Source organism: Delphinapterus leucas, chromosome 19, assembly GCF_059928025.1.
Source record: "Delphinapterus leucas isolate spDelLeu-1000000601 "Yukka" chromosome 19, BTC_Dleu_Yukka2, whole genome shotgun sequence".
In the NCBI taxonomy this organism is placed as follows: domain Eukaryota; kingdom Metazoa; phylum Chordata; class Mammalia; order Artiodactyla; family Monodontidae; genus Delphinapterus; species Delphinapterus leucas.
This window is the reverse complement of record NC_143147.1, coordinates 32,536,247-32,553,252: the sequence shown is the minus strand read 5'-3', so window position 1 is coordinate 32,553,252 and position 17,006 is coordinate 32,536,247. Positions and strand designations below refer to the sequence as shown.

The following is a 17,006-nucleotide window of genomic DNA, read 5'->3' as shown; positions in this document are numbered from 1 at the left end:
AGAAGACCTCTCTTTGTCAGAGACTAGGAAACCTTGTGTTTTAGGCTGCCCAACTTGAGCCCTGGATTCTGAGGGTCCCCTCCTTCATAGGCCTCTAAATTTTTCGAGCTGTCTCCACTTAATTTTCTTGCCCATGGACTTAGGCCTAGTTCACTGTGGAGACAGACCCCTGGGAAAAAGGAATGTAAGAATTCCTGGGCTGCCGGCCCGAAGCCTGGCGGCCCAACTCCCCCCCGGCCCACGGACGGAGCCTCCCCAGCTGTGCTCACAGCCAGCCCAACCGCAGCCCGCACCCCTTCACGGGACACTTGAACTACTCCCGGGATCCCCACGAGGTGCGGCGCCGGGCGGCCGAATGGGCCGAGATGCTGCCCGTGCGGCGCCCTCTGGCCACGTCCGCCTCCCTCACGGTGCTGGCCGAGGCCTCGTACAAGCGGGCCCCGGCTCCCAGCTCAGCGCTGCTCCTCCGCCCCTCCCAGCCCCTGCCCGAACGTCCAGGCTAACGAGCACCCTCCACCTCCACCCACCTTCATGCCACTCAGCCGGAACCCGGGGGGCAATTCCAACTACCAGGTGTATGACAGCCTGGAGCGGAAGCGGCAACCGCAGGAGAGCCAAGCACGGGCCAACTCGCTGCTACCTTCCACCTCGGCCTCGAGGCCCTCTCTGCACAGGAGCCAGACTGGGAAAATGAAGTGACCGGTGGCAAATGGGGGCGGTGGCGGGCGGGGGCAGGGCATGGAGAGAGGAATAAAGAGCGCCGGAGTCCAGGAAACATTGGTGGTCTGTGGCTTGGAAGCGCCACTCCTTCTGCCAGCCTGGGCCCCTGCCCTTGGCTTCCTGCAATAAGAAGCCAGTGTCCCCTTCTTGGCCTGAGGGTCCCCTTGGTTTAGTGGCCACAGTTCTGCCAGCGGCCCCTCCTGGTCCTATACCATGCACTAAGTAGTTCTGCAGCTGCAGACTCCAAACCCCTGGTCTCTGGGCACCTCCTCTGTGTCTCAGCTGTCCCTGTCCCCAAAGAGCCTCATACAAGAAGCTGCTTCCAAAGTGGGAGGTTCCATACCTGGGCAGGTCCAGCTGCAGGCCCAGTGAAGGGCATGAAGAAGGCTGAGGCTCTGGACTCCAACCAGGCCTTCAGCAGGCCTCTGAGGCCGAGGTCTTCCTAGTCTCAAGAGGGACCAAGAGACGGAATGTGTCATTTGAACAAGTGAGTCAGTGGGTGGTGAGCAAATGAATGACCACTCGAGGGGAGGTGTGCCGGCCACCGGGCCCTGTTTGACTGTCCAGGCTCAGCTTACCTGACCCTGGTTACCAGGGAATGCTACCCTGGGTCCTCCTTTTCGTCCCCCTCCCTCACTGTGACCTCACCACCTGCCCCATTATGACCCAGTCTGGCTCCCAGTGACTATGTGGAGGCCAGGGGACCCAGGCAGTCCTTGAACCCCTGGTCATGGGTGAGCGAGCCCTCTACCGAGCCGAGCCATGCTCTGGCACCATCCCCAGGAAATGCCAGGAGCTAGGAGACTCAATTCTTTTGCTGCTGATCAGATTCACCTTCCTCAACTTGGGAATGAACGTGGTGACTATGGTCAGAGCAGGATCTGGGCAGCGGAGTTGGGGGAGCCCTGGGGCCTTGAAGGGGCTGAGGTGGGAGGGCTGCTGGGGTGTGGTCGGACAAGGGTTGGATTTCAGGGCTAACCCTGCTCTCGGTCTCCCCCCTCCCCTGCTTCCCTCAGCTCTGGAGGCATCTGAAGGGTTACTTGCGGGTACTTTTCAATCGTATTCTCCCCAAGGGTGAGTGGGCGCCAGCGTGAGCTCAGGGGATGTGGGCCTGTCCCCTTTCTTCTATCCCTGCCTTGATTCTCAGCCCCTCAGGAAGCCAGGCCCTGACCCGTCTCGCCTTTCCCCGCAGACAAGCAAGTCAGCTGTGTAGGCAGCCATCGCATGTGCATGCGCTGCTCCGTGGATCCCAAGAACCTGTGCTCAAGAGTTTCTTCCCGCTTCCGCCATGGCCCAAGCTTCCTGCTCGGGCACCCAAACCACCTTGACTCCTGGATACCAGACAAAAATTATGAAAAGGCTTCTAAGTGATGCTGGATGCCGCCTCAGTGTGGACGGGCTGCGGCTTCCACGGAGGCTCCACGGGGACTGTGGAAGGAGCGGGTAGTGAGAGCTGGGGAGGCCCCTCCGGTCACAGTCTTAAAGTCCCAAGCCAACTTTTACTCCAGGTAAGAGACATCTTCCAAGCTCCACAGGATGAGCAAGGTGGACGTGGTTCCTCTCTGCCTGCCCCAAGAGACCAAGACTAAGACCCCAGACTCTGACACAGCCCAGTCCCCAGCCAGGGCCCAGACCCGCCCCCCAGTTCAGCCCCCTGCGCATGAACCTGCCAAGGCCCAGACCTCCTCCTCAGCCCACCCCACTGAGCACACCCATCCCCCATTCTGAGATCTGCTCCTGAGGCCACGCCCATGAGCACGCTTCCGCCCAGGCCCAGAATATGGGGAATATGGAATGGAAGATCTCAAATGATGCCAAAGACAAATTTGAACAGTCCAAGACCTTCCTTTACTGGAGCTTCATTCCTTGCAGGTCTGAGAAGAGAAACCGGACCCCCAGACTCCAGTCTACCCCAAATTCCTGTACTCCAAGGATGCTGCACCTTCTCAACCTTGCCTCCATTCTGCAACGAGTACGCAGAACTCACCATGCACCATGCCTCCACCATGCACTCTTTATCTGCCCCTTGTTTCTTTCAGATACCGGGTCCTTCATCAACACAGCAACAGCCAGAAGCCCTCCAACTTAATACAAACCCCCACCTTTCCCCCAACCTCCAAGTCTTCTCAGTCTGTCCTCTCTTCCCAGGTCCCCATCCCTCCCCAGTTATCCATTACTTCCCAAATCCCAAGCCAGGCCCAAACCCATGAACTTCCTGAGAGTCAAGGCCTCAACCAAGGCTCTGTCCTCCCAAGGACCCCAGGCCCTTCCAAAGTCTGCAGAGTTTCCTGACACCCAGGCCTAACCACAAACCCAGGCCTCCCCAAGAACCCAGCCCTTGCTCAAGACCAAGGCCTCCACAAGCTTCCAGGCCTTCCCGAACATGCTGGAATTTACAGGGGCTCAGAACATACACATGACCCTAGCTTACACAAGTACTCAGGAATTCATCGAGATCCTGGCCCCCATACGAGTCTGGCCCTTACTCAATACTCTGGCTCATCCAAGAGATAGGGCCTCCATAACAACTCATGCCTTATCCCAAATCCTGGCCTCCACAAGAACCCTCTAGGAACTGACTCTGTCCAAGTTTTGGGCCCACATCAGACCCGACAGTCATTTATATCTGAGGCAGTTCCTCGAAAGGAGGATGCAGGGCAGCACATACCATGGACTTCTATCCCACCCAGTCAGAACTCCTGCTCGCCCAAGGCTCAGGTGGCCTACAATGACCTGCAAACCTTCTCAGAAGTACCTGTACTGATTGAGCTGCAATCATCCTCCCGGCGAGCAGGCAGCCAAGACTGGGTGTACCACCCCATGGATACAGTTCCTCCAGCCTGCCAGAACTATCGCCAGATGTCTACGCCTCCCAAAACCAGCTGGAAGCCCTACTGTCCTGGGTCAGGCACCCGGCTCGGGCATGTCGTCTTTGACGCCCGCCAGAGACAGTTCAGAGCAGGCATGGACAAGTGAGCAGCTCTGTCTCCCAGGCACCTTCACCGAGAGACATCCAACAACTCACCGGAGACCATCAAGGAGTGGGGATATCAGTGTGTGATGAGCAACTTAGAAAAAGAGGGGACAGATATGCACGAGGAATGAAGAGACAAGAGAAGTGTTCTGCGGTTGTTTGAGGACATTCACCCTAGCCCCATCCCACAGGGCCTGATGAGGACCTAAGCTATCCCTGCTTTCCCTCCATCGCTCTCTAGCTGAATCTGTCATCCCCAAGGCCCTAGAGCTGCATTGTCAATTACAGTAGCCACTAGCCAAATGCCTATTAGAATGTAAATTAGTTAAAATTAAGGAAAATTAATTCTGTTAAAAATTAAGTTAAAAATTCTCTTCCTCATGGAACGGAGTTTCCCTGGCATCCAATTCTGTTCCCTGGTGGTCTAGGTGTTGGGACCTGGCGCTTTCACTGCTGTGGCTGGGTTTCAATCCCTGGTGGGGGAACTCAGACCCCGCAAGCTTCATGCTTTGGCCAAAAAAAAAAAATTCTGTTACTCAGTGCCATGACCTTCTAAGTGCTCAGTAGGCACATGGAGCTAGCGGCTACTGTATTGGACGGCACAGATTTAGAACATTTCCATCATCATGGAAAATGCCATTAGAGAGCAGTGCTTTAGAGTTTAGAGCAATTTTCCTTTCCCTGTCACCCACCCCCAGCACCTTAAAGCTCCCCCAGAGCTCAGAGAACTTAGCTCTTTTTAGGGTGGCTCAGAGGCCACCCTCTGGGGAGGAGGTAAGATGTGGGGATGGACAGCCAATGCTTGATTTCCCCGGACTGTGAGAAACGGTCCAGGCTTCAGTTTTCGTCATCTGGTCTCTTGGGTCACGATCAGATGTATGGAAACTTGCCTCCCCCGTTCTGGGCTGTGTTTGGGGCTCTTGGTTACTGAGGGAGAAGACCTCTCTTTGTCAGAGACTAGGAAACCTTGTGTTTTAGGCTGCCCAACTTGAGCCCTGGATTCTGAGGGTCCCCTCCTTCATAGGCCTCTAAATTTTTCGAGGTGTCTCCACTTAATTTTCTTGCCCATGGACTTAGGCCTAGTTCACTGTGGAGACAGACCCCTGGGAAAAAGGAATGTAAGAATTCCTGGGCTCCCGGCCCGGAGCCTGGCGGCGCAACTCTCCCCCGGCCCACGGACGGAGCCTCCCCAGCTGTGCTCACAGCCAGCCCAACCGCAGCCCGCACCCCTTCACGGGACACTTGAACTACTCCCGGGATCCCCACGAAGTGCGGCGCCGGGCGGCCGAATGGGCCGAGATGCTGCCCGTGCGGCGCCCTCTGGCCACGTCCGCCTCCCTCACGGTGCTGGCCGAGGTCTCGTACAAGCGGGCCCCGGCTCCCAGCTCAGCGCTGCTCCTCCGCCCCTCCCAGCCCCTGCCCGACGTCCAGGCTAACGAGCACCCTCCCCCTCCACCCACCTTCATGCCACTCAGTCGGAACCCGGGGGGCAATGCCAACTACCAGGTGTATGACAGCCTGGAGCGGAAGCGGCAACCGCAGGAGAGCCAAACGTGGGCCAAGTCACTGCTACCTTCCACCTCGGCCTCGAGGCCCTCTCTGCACAGGAGCCAGACTGGGAAAATGAACTGACCGGCGGCAAATGGGGGCGGTCGCGGGGGGGCGGGGGGGCAGGGCATGGAGAGAGGAATAAAGAGCGCCAGAGTCCAGGAAACATTGGTGGTCTGTGGCTTGGAAGCGCCACTCCTTCTGCCAGCCTTGGTCCCTGCCCTTGGCTTCCTGCAATAAGAAGCCAGTGTCCCCTTCTTGGCCTGAGGGTCCCCTTGGTTTAGTGGGCACAGTCCTGACAGCAGGCCCCTCCTGGTCCTATACCATGCACTAAGTAGTTCTGCAGCTGCAGACTCCAAACCACTGGTGTCTGGGCACCTCCTCTGTGTCTCAGCTGTCCCTGTCCCCAAAGAGCCTCATACAAGAAGCTGCTTCCAACCTGGGAGGTTCCACATCTGGGCAGGTCCAGCTCCACGCCCAGTGAAGGGCATGAAGTAGGCTGAGGCTCTTGACTGCAGCCAGGCCTTCCAAAGGGCTCTGAGGCCAAGGTCTTCATATTCTCAGGAGGGCCAAGAAATGGAATGTGTCATTTGAACAAGTGAGTCAGCGGGCGGTGAGTGAATGATTGATCACTCAAGTGGAGGTGTGCCGGCCTTCGGGCCATGTTTGACTGTCCAGGCTCAGCTTACCTCACCCTGGTTACCAGGGAATGCCACCCTGGGCCCTCCTTTTCGTCCCCCTCCCTCACTGTGACCTCACCACCTGCCCCATTATGACCCAGTCAAGCTCCCAGTTAAAAGTGGAGGGCAGGGGGCCCAGGCAGTCCTGGGAGCAACGGCCATGGGTGAGCGAACCTACTATGGAGCTGAGCCGTTCCCTGGCCCCATTCCCAGGAAATGCCAGGAGCAAGGAGACGCAATTCTTCTGCTCCTGGTCAGCTTGATCTTCGTCAACGTGGGGATCAACATGGTGATTATGGTCAGGGCAGGATATGTGCAGCGGGGTTGGGGGAGCCCTGGGGTCTTGAAGGGGCTGAGGTGGGAGGGCTGCTGGGGTGTGGCCGGACAAGGGTTGGATTTCCGGGCTAACCCTGCTCTCGGTCTCCCCCCTCCCCTGCTTCCCTCAGCTCTGGAGGCATCTGAAGAGATTCTTGCGGGCGCTTTTCAAACGTCTTTTCCCCAAAGGTGAGTGGGCGCCAGCATGGGCTCATGGGATGTGGGCCTGTCCCCTTTCTTCTATCCCTGCCTTGATTCTCAGCCCCTCAGGAAGCCAGGCCCTGACCCATCTCGCCTTTCCCCGCAGACAAGTATGCCAGCTGTGTAGGCAGCCATCGCATGCGCATGCGCTGCTCCGTGGATACGAAGAACCTGTGCTCAAGAGTTTCTTCCCGCTTCCGCCATGGCCCAAGCTTCCTGCTCGGGCACCCAAACCACCTTGACTCCTGGATACCAGACAAAAATTATGAAAAGGCTTCTAAGTGCTGCTGGATGCCGCCTCAGTGTGGACGGGCTGCGGCTTCCACGGAGGCTCCACGGGGACTGTGGAAGGAGCGGGTAGTGAGAGCTGGGGAGGCCCCTCCGGTCACAGTCTTAAAGTCCCAAGCCAACTTTTACTCCAGGTAAGAGACATCTTCCAAGCTCCACAGGATGAGCAAGGTGAACGTGGTTCCTCTCTGCCTGCCCCAAGAGACCAAGACTAAGACCCCAGACTCTGACACAGCCCAGTCCGCAGCCCGGGCCCAGACCCGCCCCACAGTTCAGCCCCCTGCGCATGAACCTGCCAAGGCCCAGACCTCCTCCTCAGCCCACCCCACTGAGCACACCCATCCCCCATTCTGAGATCTGCTCCTGAGGCCACGCCTATGAGCACACTTCCGCCCAGGCCCAGAATATGGGGAATATGGAATGGAAGATCTCAAATGATGCCAAAGACAAATGTGAACAGTCCAAGACCTTCCCTTACTGCAGCTTCCTTCCTTGCAGGTCCGAGAAGAGAAACACGGACCCCCAGACTCCAGTCTACCCCAAATTCCTGTACTCCAAGGATGCTGCACCTTCTCAACCTTGCCTCCATTCTGCAACGAGTGCCCAAAGCTCACCATGCACCATGCCTCCACCATACACTCTTTATCTGCCCCTTGTTTCTTTCAGATACCGGGTCCTTCATCAACACAGCAACAGCCAGAAGCCCTCCAACTTAACACAAACCCCCACCTTTCCCCCAACCTCCAAGTCTTCTCAGTCTGTCCTCTCTTCCCAGGTCCCCATCCCTCCCAAGATATCCATTACTTCCCCAATCCAAAGCCAGGCCCAAACCCATGAACTTCCTGAGAGTCAAGGCCTCAACCAAGGCTCTGTCCTCCCAAGGACCCCAGGCCCTTCCAAAGTCTGCAGAGTTTCCTGACACCCAGGCCTAACCACAAACCCAGGCCTTCCCAAGAACCCAGGCCTTGCTCAAGACCAAGGCCTCCACAAGCTTCCAGGCCTTCCCGAACATGCTGGAATTTACAGGGGCTCAGAACATACACATGACCCTAGCTTACACAAGTACTCAGGAATTCATCGAGATCCTGGCCCCCATAAGAGTCTGGCCCTTACTCAATACTCTGGCTCATCCAAGAGATAGGGCCTCCATAACAACTCATGTCTTATCCCAAATCCTGGCCTCCACAAGAACCTTCTGGGAACTGACTCTGTCCAAGTTTTGGGCCCACATCAGACCCGACAGTCATTTATATCTGAGGCAGTTCCTCAAAAGGAGGATGCAGGGCAGCACATACCATGGACTTCTATCCCACCCAGTCAGAACTCCTGCTCGCCCAAGGCTCAGGTGGCCTACAATGACCTGCAAACCTTCTCAGAAGTACCTGTACTGATTGAGCTGCAATCATCCTCCCGGCGAGCAGGCAGCCAAGACTGGGTGTACCACCCCATGGATACAGTTCCTCCAGCCTGCCAGAACTATCGCCAGATGTCTACGCCTCCCAAAACCAGCTGGAAGCCCTACTGTCCTGGGTCAGGCACCCGGCTCGGGCATGTCGTCTTTGACGCCTGCCAGAGACAGTTCAGAGCAGGCAGGGACAAGTGAGAAGCTCTGTCTCCCAGGCGCCTTCACTGAGAGACATCCAACAACTCACCGGAGACCATCAAGGAGTGGGGATATCAGTGTGTGATGAGCAACTTAGAAAAAGAGGGGATGCATGAGGAATAAAGAGACAAGAGAAGTGTTCTGCGGTTGTTTGAGGACATTCACCCCCGCCCCATCCCACAGGGCCTGATGAGGACCTAAGCTATCCCTGCTTTCCCTCCATCGCTGTCTGGCTGAATCTGTCATCCCCAAGGCCCTAGAGCTGCATTGTCAATTACAGTAGTCACTAGCCAAATGCCTATTAGAATGTAAATTAGTTAAAATTAAGGAAAATTAATTCTGTTAAAAATTAAGTTAAAAATTCTCTTCCTCAGGGAACGGAATATCCCTGGCATCCAATTCTGTTCCCTGGTGGTCCAGGTGTTGGGACCTGGCGCTTTCACTGCTGTGGCTGGGTTTCAATCCCTGGTCTGGGAACTCAGACCCCGCAAGCTTCATGCTTTGGCCAAAAAAAAAAAAAATTCTGTTACTCAGTGCCATGACCTTCTAAGTGCTCAGTAGGCACATGGAGCTAGCGGCTACTGTATTGGACGGCACAGATTTAGAACATTTCCATCATCATGGAAAATGCTATTAGAGAGCAGTGCTTTAGAGTTTAGAGCAATTTTCCTTTCCCTGTCACCCACCCCCAGCACCTTAAAGCTCCCCCAGAGCTCAGAGAACTTAGCTCTTTTTAGGGTGGCTCAGAGGCCACCCTCTGGGGAGGAGGTAAGATGTGGGGATGGACAGCCAATGCCTGATTTCCCCAGACTGTGAGAAAGAGCCCAGGCTTCAGTTTTCCTCATCTGGTCTCTTGGGTCACGATCAGATGTATGGAAACTTGCCTCCCCCGTTCTGGGCTGTGTTTGGGGCTCTTGGTTACTGAGGGAGAAGACCTCTCTTTGTCAGTGACTAGGAAACCTTGTGTTTTAGGCTGCCCAACTTGAGCCCTGGATTCTGAAGGTCCCCTCCTTCATAGGCCTCTAAATTTTTCGAGGTGTCTCCTCTTAATTTTCTTGCCCATGGACTTAGGCCTAGTTCACTGTGGAGACAGACCCCTGGGAAAAAGGAATGTAAGAATTCCTGGGCTGCCGGCCCGAAGTCTGGCGGCGCAACTCCCCCCCGGCCCACGGACGGAACCTCCCCAGCTGTGCTCACAGCCAGCCCAACCGCAGCCCGCACCCCTTCACGGGACACTTGAACTACTCCCGGGATCCCCACGAGGTGCGGCGCCGGGCGGCCGAATGGGCCGAGATGCTGCCCGTCGGCGCCCTCTGGCCACGTCCGCCTCCCTCACGGTGCTGGCCGAGGCCTCGTACAAGCGGGCCCCGGCTCCCAGCTCAGCGCTGCTCCTCCACCCCTCCCAGCCCCTGCCCGACGTCCAGGTTACCGAGCACCCTCCACCTCCACCCACCTTCACGCCACTCAGCCGGAACCCGGGGGGCAATGCCAACTACCAGGTGTATGACAGCCTGGAGCGGAAGCGGCAACCGCAGGAGAGCCAAGCACGGGCCAACTCGCTGCTACCTTCCACCTCGGCCTCGAGGCCCTCTCTGCACAGGAGACAGACTGGGAAAATGAACTGACCGGCGGCAAATGGGGGCGGTGGCGGGCGGGGGCAGGGCATGGAGAGAGGAATAAAGAGCGCCGGAGTCCAGGAAACATTGGTGGTCTGTGGCTTGGAAGCGCCACTCCTTCTGCCAGCCTGGGCCCCTGCCCTTGGCTTCCTGCAATAAGAAGCCAGTGTCCCCTTCTTGGCCTGAGGGTCCCCTTGGTTTAGTGGCCACAGTTCTGCCAGCAGGCCCCTCCTGGTCCTATACCATGCACTAAGTACATCTGCAGCTGCAGACTCCAAACCACTGGTCTCTGGGCACCTCCTCTGTGTCTCAGCTGTCCCTGTCCCCAAAGAGCCTCATACAAGAAGCTGCTTCCAAAGTGGGAGGTGCCACACCTGGGCAGGTCCAGCTGCAGGCCCAGTGAAGGGCATGAAGAAGGCTGAGGCTCTGGACTCCAACCAGGCCTTCAGCAGGCCTCTGAGGCCGAGGTCTTCCTAGTCTCAAGAGGGACCAAGAGACGGAATGTGTCATTTGAACAAGTGAGTCAGTGGGTGGTGAGCAAATGAATGACCACTCGAGGGGAGGTGTGCCGGCCACCGGGCCCTGTTTGACTGTCCAGGCTCAGCTTACCTGACCCTGGTTACCAGGGAATGCTACCCTGGGTCCTCCTTTTCGTCCCCCTCCCTCACTGTGACCTCACCACCTGCCCCATTATGACCCAGTCTGGCTCCCAGTGACTATGTGGAGGCCAGGGGACCCAGGCAGTCCTTGAACCCCTGGTCATGGGTGAGCGAGCCCTCTACCGAGCCGAGCCATGCTCTGGCACCATCCCCAGGAAATGCCAGGAGCTAGGAGACTCAATTCTTTTGCTCCTGATCAGATTCACCTTCCTCAACTTGGGAATGAACGTGGTGACTATGGTCAGAGCAGGATCTGGGCAGCGGAGTTGGGGGAGCCCTGGGGCCTTGAAGGGGCTGAGGTGGGAGGGCTGCTGGGGTGTGGTCGGACAAGGGTTGGATTTCAGGGCTAACCCTGCTCTCGGTCTCCCCCCTCCCCTGCTTCCCTCAGCTCTGGAGGCATCTGAAGGGTTACTTGCGGGTACTTTTCAATCGTATTCTCCCCAAGGGTGAGTGGGCGCCAGCGTGAGCTCAGGGGATGTGGGCCTGTCCCCTTTCTTCTATCCCTGCCTTGATTCTCAGCCCCTCAGGAAGCCAGGCCCTGACCCGTCTCGCCTTTCCCCGCAGACAAGCAAGTCAGCTGTGTAGGCAGCCATCGCATGTGCATGCGCTGCTCCGTGGATCCCAAGAACCTGTGCTCAAGAGTTTCTTCCCGCTTCCGCCATGGCCCAAGCTTCCTGCTCGGGCACCCAAACCACCTTGACTCCTGGATACCAGACAAAAATTATGAAAAGGCTTCTAAGTGATGCTGGATGCCGCCTCAGTGTGGACGGGCTGCGGCTTCCACGGAGGCTCCACGGGGACTGTGGAAGGAGCGGGTAGTGAGAGCTGGGGAGGCCCCTCCGGTCACAGTCTTAAAGTCCCAAGCCAACTTTTACTCCAGGTAAGAGACATCTTCCAAGCTCCACAGGATGAGCAAGGTGGACGTGGTTCCTCTCTGCCTGCCCCAAGAGACCAAGACTAAGACCCCAGACTCTGACACAGCCCAGTCCCCAGCCAGGGCCCAGACCCGCCCCCCAGTTCAGCCCCCTGCGCATGAACCTGCCAAGGCCCAGACCTCCTCCTCAGCCCACCCCACTGAGCACACCCATCCCCCATTCTGAGATCTGCTCCTGAGGCCACGCCCATGAGCACGCTTCCGCCCAGGCCCAGAATATGGGGAATATGGAATGGAAGATCTCAAATGATGCCAAAGACAAATTTGAACAGTCCAAGACCTTCCTTTACTGGAGCTTCATTCCTTGCAGGTCTGAGAAGAGAAACCGGACCCCCAGACTCCAGTCTACCCCAAATTCCTGTACTCCAAGGATGCTGCACCTTCTCAACCTTGCCTCCATTCTGCAACGAGTACGCAGAACTCACCATGCACCATGCCTCCACCATGCACTCTTTATCTGCCCCTTGTTTCTTTCAGATACCGGGTCCTTCATCAACACAGCAACAGCCAGAAGCCCTCCAACTTAATACAAACCCCCACCTTTCCCCCAACCTCCAAGTCTTCTCAGTCTGTCCTCTCTTCCCAGGTCCCCATCCCTCCCCAGTTATCCATTACTTCCCAAATCCCAAGCCAGGCCCAAACCCATGAACTTCCTGAGAGTCAAGGCCTCAACCAAGGCTCTGTCCTCCCAAGGACCCCAGGCCCTTCCAAAGTCTGCAGAGTTTCCTGACACCCAGGCCTAACCACAAACCCAGGCCTCCCCAAGAACCCAGCCCTTGCTCAAGACCAAGGCCTCCACAAGCTTCCAGGCCTTCCCGAACATGCTGGAATTTACAGGGGCTCAGAACATACACATGACCCTAGCTTACACAAGTACTCAGGAATTCATCGAGATCCTGGCCCCCATACGAGTCTGGCCCTTACTCAATACTCTGGCTCATCCAAGAGATAGGGCCTCCATAACAACTCATGCCTTATCCCAAATCCTGGCCTCCACAAGAACCCTCTAGGAACTGACTCTGTCCAAGTTTTGGGCCCACATCAGACCCGACAGTCATTTATATCTGAGGCAGTTCCTCGAAAGGAGGATGCAGGGCAGCACATACCATGGACTTCTATCCCACCCAGTCAGAACTCCTGCTCGCCCAAGGCTCAGGTGGCCTACAATGACCTGCAAACCTTCTCAGAAGTACCTGTACTGATTGAGCTGCAATCATCCTCCCGGCGAGCAGGCAGCCAAGACTGGGTGTACCACCCCATGGATACAGTTCCTCCAGCCTGCCAGAACTATCGCCAGATGTCTACGCCTCCCAAAACCAGCTGGAAGCCCTACTGTCCTGGGTCAGGCACCCGGCTCGGGCATGTCGTCTTTGACGCCCGCCAGAGACAGTTCAGAGCAGGCATGGACAAGTGAGCAGCTCTGTCTCCCAGGCACCTTCACCGAGAGACATCCAACAACTCACCGGAGACCATCAAGGAGTGGGGATATCAGTGTGTGATGAGCAACTTAGAAAAAGAGGGGACAGATATGCACGAGGAATGAAGAGACAAGAGAAGTGTTCTGCGGTTGTTTGAGGACATTCACCCTAGCCCCATCCCACAGGGCCTGATGAGGACCTAAGCTATCCCTGCTTTCCCTCCATCGCTCTCTAGCTGAATCTGTCATCCCCAAGGCCCTAGAGCTGCATTGTCAATTACAGTAGCCACTAGCCAAATGTCTATTAGAATGTAAATTAGTTAAATTTAAGGAAAATTAATTCTGTTAAAAATTAAGTTAAAAATTCTCTTCCTCAGGGAACGGAATATCCCTGGCATACAATTCTGTTCCCTGGTGGTCCAGGTGTTGGGACCTGGCGCTTTCACTGCTGTGGCTGGGTTTCAATCCCTGGTCTGGGAACTCAGACCCCGCAAGCTTCATGCTTTGGCCAAAAAAAAAAAAATTCTGTTACTCAGTGCCATGACCTTCTAAGTGCTCAGTAGGCACATGGAGCTAGCGGCTACTGTATTGGACGGCACAGATTTAGAACATTTCCATCATCATGGAAAATGCTATTAGAGAGCAGTGCTTTAGAGTTTAGAGCAATTTTCCTTTCCCTGTCACCCACCCCCAGCACCTTAAAGCTCCCCCAGAGCTCAGAGAACTTAGCTCTTTTTAGGGTGGCTCAGAGGCCACCCTCTGGGGAGGAGGTAAGATGTGGGGATGGACAGCCAATGCCTGATTTCCCCAGACTGTGAGAAAGAGCCCAGGCTTCAGTTTTCCTCATCTGGTCTCTTGGGTCACGATCAGATGTATGGAAACTTGCCTCCCCCGTTCTGGGCTGTGTTTGGGGCTCTTGGTTACTGAGGGAGAAGACCTCTCTTTGTCAGTGACTAGGAAAACTTGTGTTTTAGGCTGCCCAACTTGAGCCCTGGATTCTGAGGGTCCCCTCCTTCATAGGCCTCTAAATTTTTCGAGGTGTCTCCACTTAATTTTCTTGCCCACGGACTTAGGCCTAGTTCACTGTGGAGACAGACCCCTGGGAAAAAGGAATGTAAGAATTCCTGGGCTGCCGGCCCGGAGCCTGGCGGCGCAACTCCCCCCCGGCCCACAGACGGAGCCTCCCCAGCTGTGCTCACAGCCAGCCCAACCGCAGCCCGCACCCCTTCACGGGACACTTGAACTACTCCCGGGATCCCCACGAGGTGCGGCGCCGGGTGGCCGAATGGGCCGAGATGCTGCCCGTGCGGCGCCCTCTGGCCACGTCCGCCTCCCTCACGGTGCTGGCCGGGGCCTCGTACAAGCGGGCCCCGGCTCCCAGCTCAGCGCTGCTCCTCCGCCCCTCCCAGCCCCTGCCCGACGTCCAGGCTAACGAGCACCCTCCACCTCCACCCACCTTCATGCCACTCAGTCGGAACCCGGGGGGCAATGCCAACTATCAGGTGTATGACAGCCTGGAGCGGAAGCGGCAACCGCAGGAGAGCCAAACGTGGGCCAAGTCACTGCTACCTTCCACCTCGGCCTCGAGGCCCTCTCTGCACAGGAGCCAGACTGGGAAAATGAACTGACCGGCGGCAAATGGGGGCGGTCGCGGGGGGGCGGGGGGGCAGGGCATGGAGAGAGGAATAAAGAGCGCCAGAGTCCAGGAAACATTGGTGGTCTGTGGCTTGGAAGCGCCACTCCTTCTGCCAGCCTTGGTCCCTGCCCTTGGCTTCCTGCAATAAGAAGCCAGTGTCCCCTTCTTGGCCTGAGGGTCCCCTTGATTTAGTGGGCACAGTCCTGACAGCAGGCCCCTCCTGGTCCTATACCATGCACTAAGTAGTTCTGCAGCTGCAGACTCCAAACCACTGGTGTCTGGGCACCTCCTCTGTGTCTCAGCTGTCCCTGTCCCCAAAGAGCCTCATACAAGAAGCTGCTTCCAACCTGGGAGTTTCCACATCTGGGCAGGTCCAGCTCCACGCCCAGTGAAGGGCATGAAGAAGGCTGAGGCTCTGGACTCCAACCAGGTCTTCAGCAGGCCTCTGAGGCCGAGGTCTTCCTAGTCTCAAGAGGGGCCAAGAGACGGAATGTGTCATTTGAACAAGTGAGTCAGTGGGTGGTGAGCAAATGAATGACCACTCGAGGGGAGGTGTGCCGGCCACCGGGCCCTGTTTGACTGTCCAGGCTCAGCCTACCTGACCCTGGTTACCAGGGAATGCTACCCTGGGTCCTCCTTTTCATCCCCCTCCCTCACTGTGACCTCACCACCTGCCCCATTATGACCCAGTCTGGCTCCCAGTGACTATGTGGAGGCCAGGGGACCCAGGCAGTCCTTGGACCCCTGGTCACGGGTGAGCGAGCCCTCTACCGAGCCGAGCCATGCTCTGGCACCATCCCCAGGAAATGCCAGGAGCTAGGAGACTCAATTCTTTTGCTCCTAATCAGATTCATCTTCCTCAACTTGGGGATGAATGTGGTGACTATGGTCAGAGCAGGATCTGGGCAGCGGAGTTGGGGGAGCCCTGGGGCCTTGAAGGGGCTGAGATGGGAGGGCTGCTTGGGTGTGGCCGGACAAGGGTTGGATTTCAGGGCTAACCCTGCTCTCGGTCTCCCCCCTCCCCTGCTTCCCTCAGCTCTGGAGGCATCTGAAGGGTTATTTGCGGGTACTTTTCAATCGTATGCTCTCCAAGGGTGAGTGGGCGCCAGCGTGAGCTCAGGGGATGTGGGCCTGTGCCCTTTCTTCTATCCCTACCTTGATTCTCAGCCCCTCAGGAAGCCAGGCCCTGACCCATCTCGCCTTTCCCCCAGACAAGGAAGCCAGCTGTGTAGGCAGCCATCGCATGTGCATGCGCTGCTCCGTGGATCCCAAGAACCTGTGCTCAAGAGTTTCTTACCGCTTCCCCCATCGCCCAAGCTTCCTGCTCGGCACCCAAACCACCACCCAATCTCCTGGATACCAGACACAAATGACGAGAATTCTTCTGAGTGCTGCTGGATGCCGCCTCAGTGTGGACGGGCTGGGGCTTCCACGGAGGCTCCACGGGGACTGTGTATGGAGTGGGTAGTGGGAGCTGGGGAGGCCCCTCCGCTCACAGCCTTAAAGTCCCAAGCCACCTTGTACTCCAGGCAGGAGGCATCTTCCAAGCTCCACAGGATGAGCAAGGTGGACGTGGTTCCACTCCACCTGCCCCAAGACAGCAAGACTAAGACACCAGACTCTGACATAGCCCAGGTCCCAGCCCGGGCCCAGACCCGCCCCCCAGTTCAGCCCCCTGCGCATGCTCCTGCCATGGCCCAGACCACCTCCTCAGCCCAAACCCCTGAGCACACCCGCCCCCCACCCAGGCTGAGACCTGCTCCGGAGGCCACGCCCATGAGCACACTTCCGCCCAGGCCCAGGCCTTCTCCCTAGTGCACCCCACTGGGAACACTCCTGTCAAAGCCCAGAACTTCTCCTCCACCCACCCCTCTGAGCACGCCCCACTTCAGGCCCAGACTTGCTCCACATTCCACTCCCCTGAGCACACCACCCCCCAGGCCCAGACCCCCTCCCCAGCCCTCACCCCTGAGCACAGCCCTGCCCAGGTCCATGGCCCTGAGCATACCTCAGCCCAGACCCCAGCCCAGGCCCAAGACCAGGACACCTCACATGCCTCAGCCCAGTCCCTGGGCCAAATATCTGTCTGCACCCTGACCCATGCTCATCTGACCTATATCCATGCCAACACTCTGGTCCCTCTCCCAACTTCTGCCCCTGCTACTACTCCTGCCCTAGCCCCTACACCAGTCCCTGTCCCGATCTCTGCCACAACCTCTGTCCCAGGGCTGGGCATGGCCCTGACGAACACTCAAGTCCCGTCCACCACCCCTACGCCCATCCTAGGTTCTATTCCCTCTACCTTGTCTGCCTTTAGCCAAGGCCTCTCCTCCGGCCATGTGGTCTACCATGACCGCAGGGTAAAGCAGAACTTATTCCATGTGTGTCCGCCTCAGAACTCTGGATATTCCAGAA

At 57.2% G+C, this 17,006-nt stretch overlaps 1 protein-coding gene and 4 pseudogenes across 1 annotated transcript; all 5 read left to right on the top strand.

Annotated features, from left to right (window-relative positions):
• The first annotated feature begins 493 nt into the window (after positions 1 to 493).
• On the top strand, positions 494 to 4,034 carry LOC149746685 (uncharacterized protein SPEM3-like; annotated as a pseudogene).
• A 2,048-nt stretch (positions 4,035 to 6,082) lies between these two features.
• LOC149746684 (uncharacterized protein SPEM3 pseudogene) lies at positions 6,083 to 7,080 on the top strand (annotated as a pseudogene).
• A 52-nt stretch (positions 7,081 to 7,132) lies between these two features.
• On the top strand, positions 7,133 to 8,372 carry LOC149746683 (uncharacterized protein SPEM3-like; annotated as a pseudogene).
• Positions 8,373 to 11,346: 2,974 nt separating this feature from the next.
• LOC149746682 (uncharacterized protein SPEM3-like) lies at positions 11,347 to 13,286 on the top strand (annotated as a pseudogene).
• Positions 13,287 to 15,648: 2,362 nt separating this feature from the next.
• Positions 15,649 to 16,996, top strand: LOC149746681 (uncharacterized; the record flags this gene model as incomplete). The annotated part of the gene is given in 3 exon segments (XM_089901808.1): positions 15,649 to 15,916; positions 15,919 to 16,328; positions 16,331 to 16,996. Coding segments are annotated over 3 exon segments (1,278 nt in total), but the record flags the coding sequence as incomplete, so codon positions are not given.
• Positions 16,997 to 17,006: the final 10 nt, after the last annotated feature.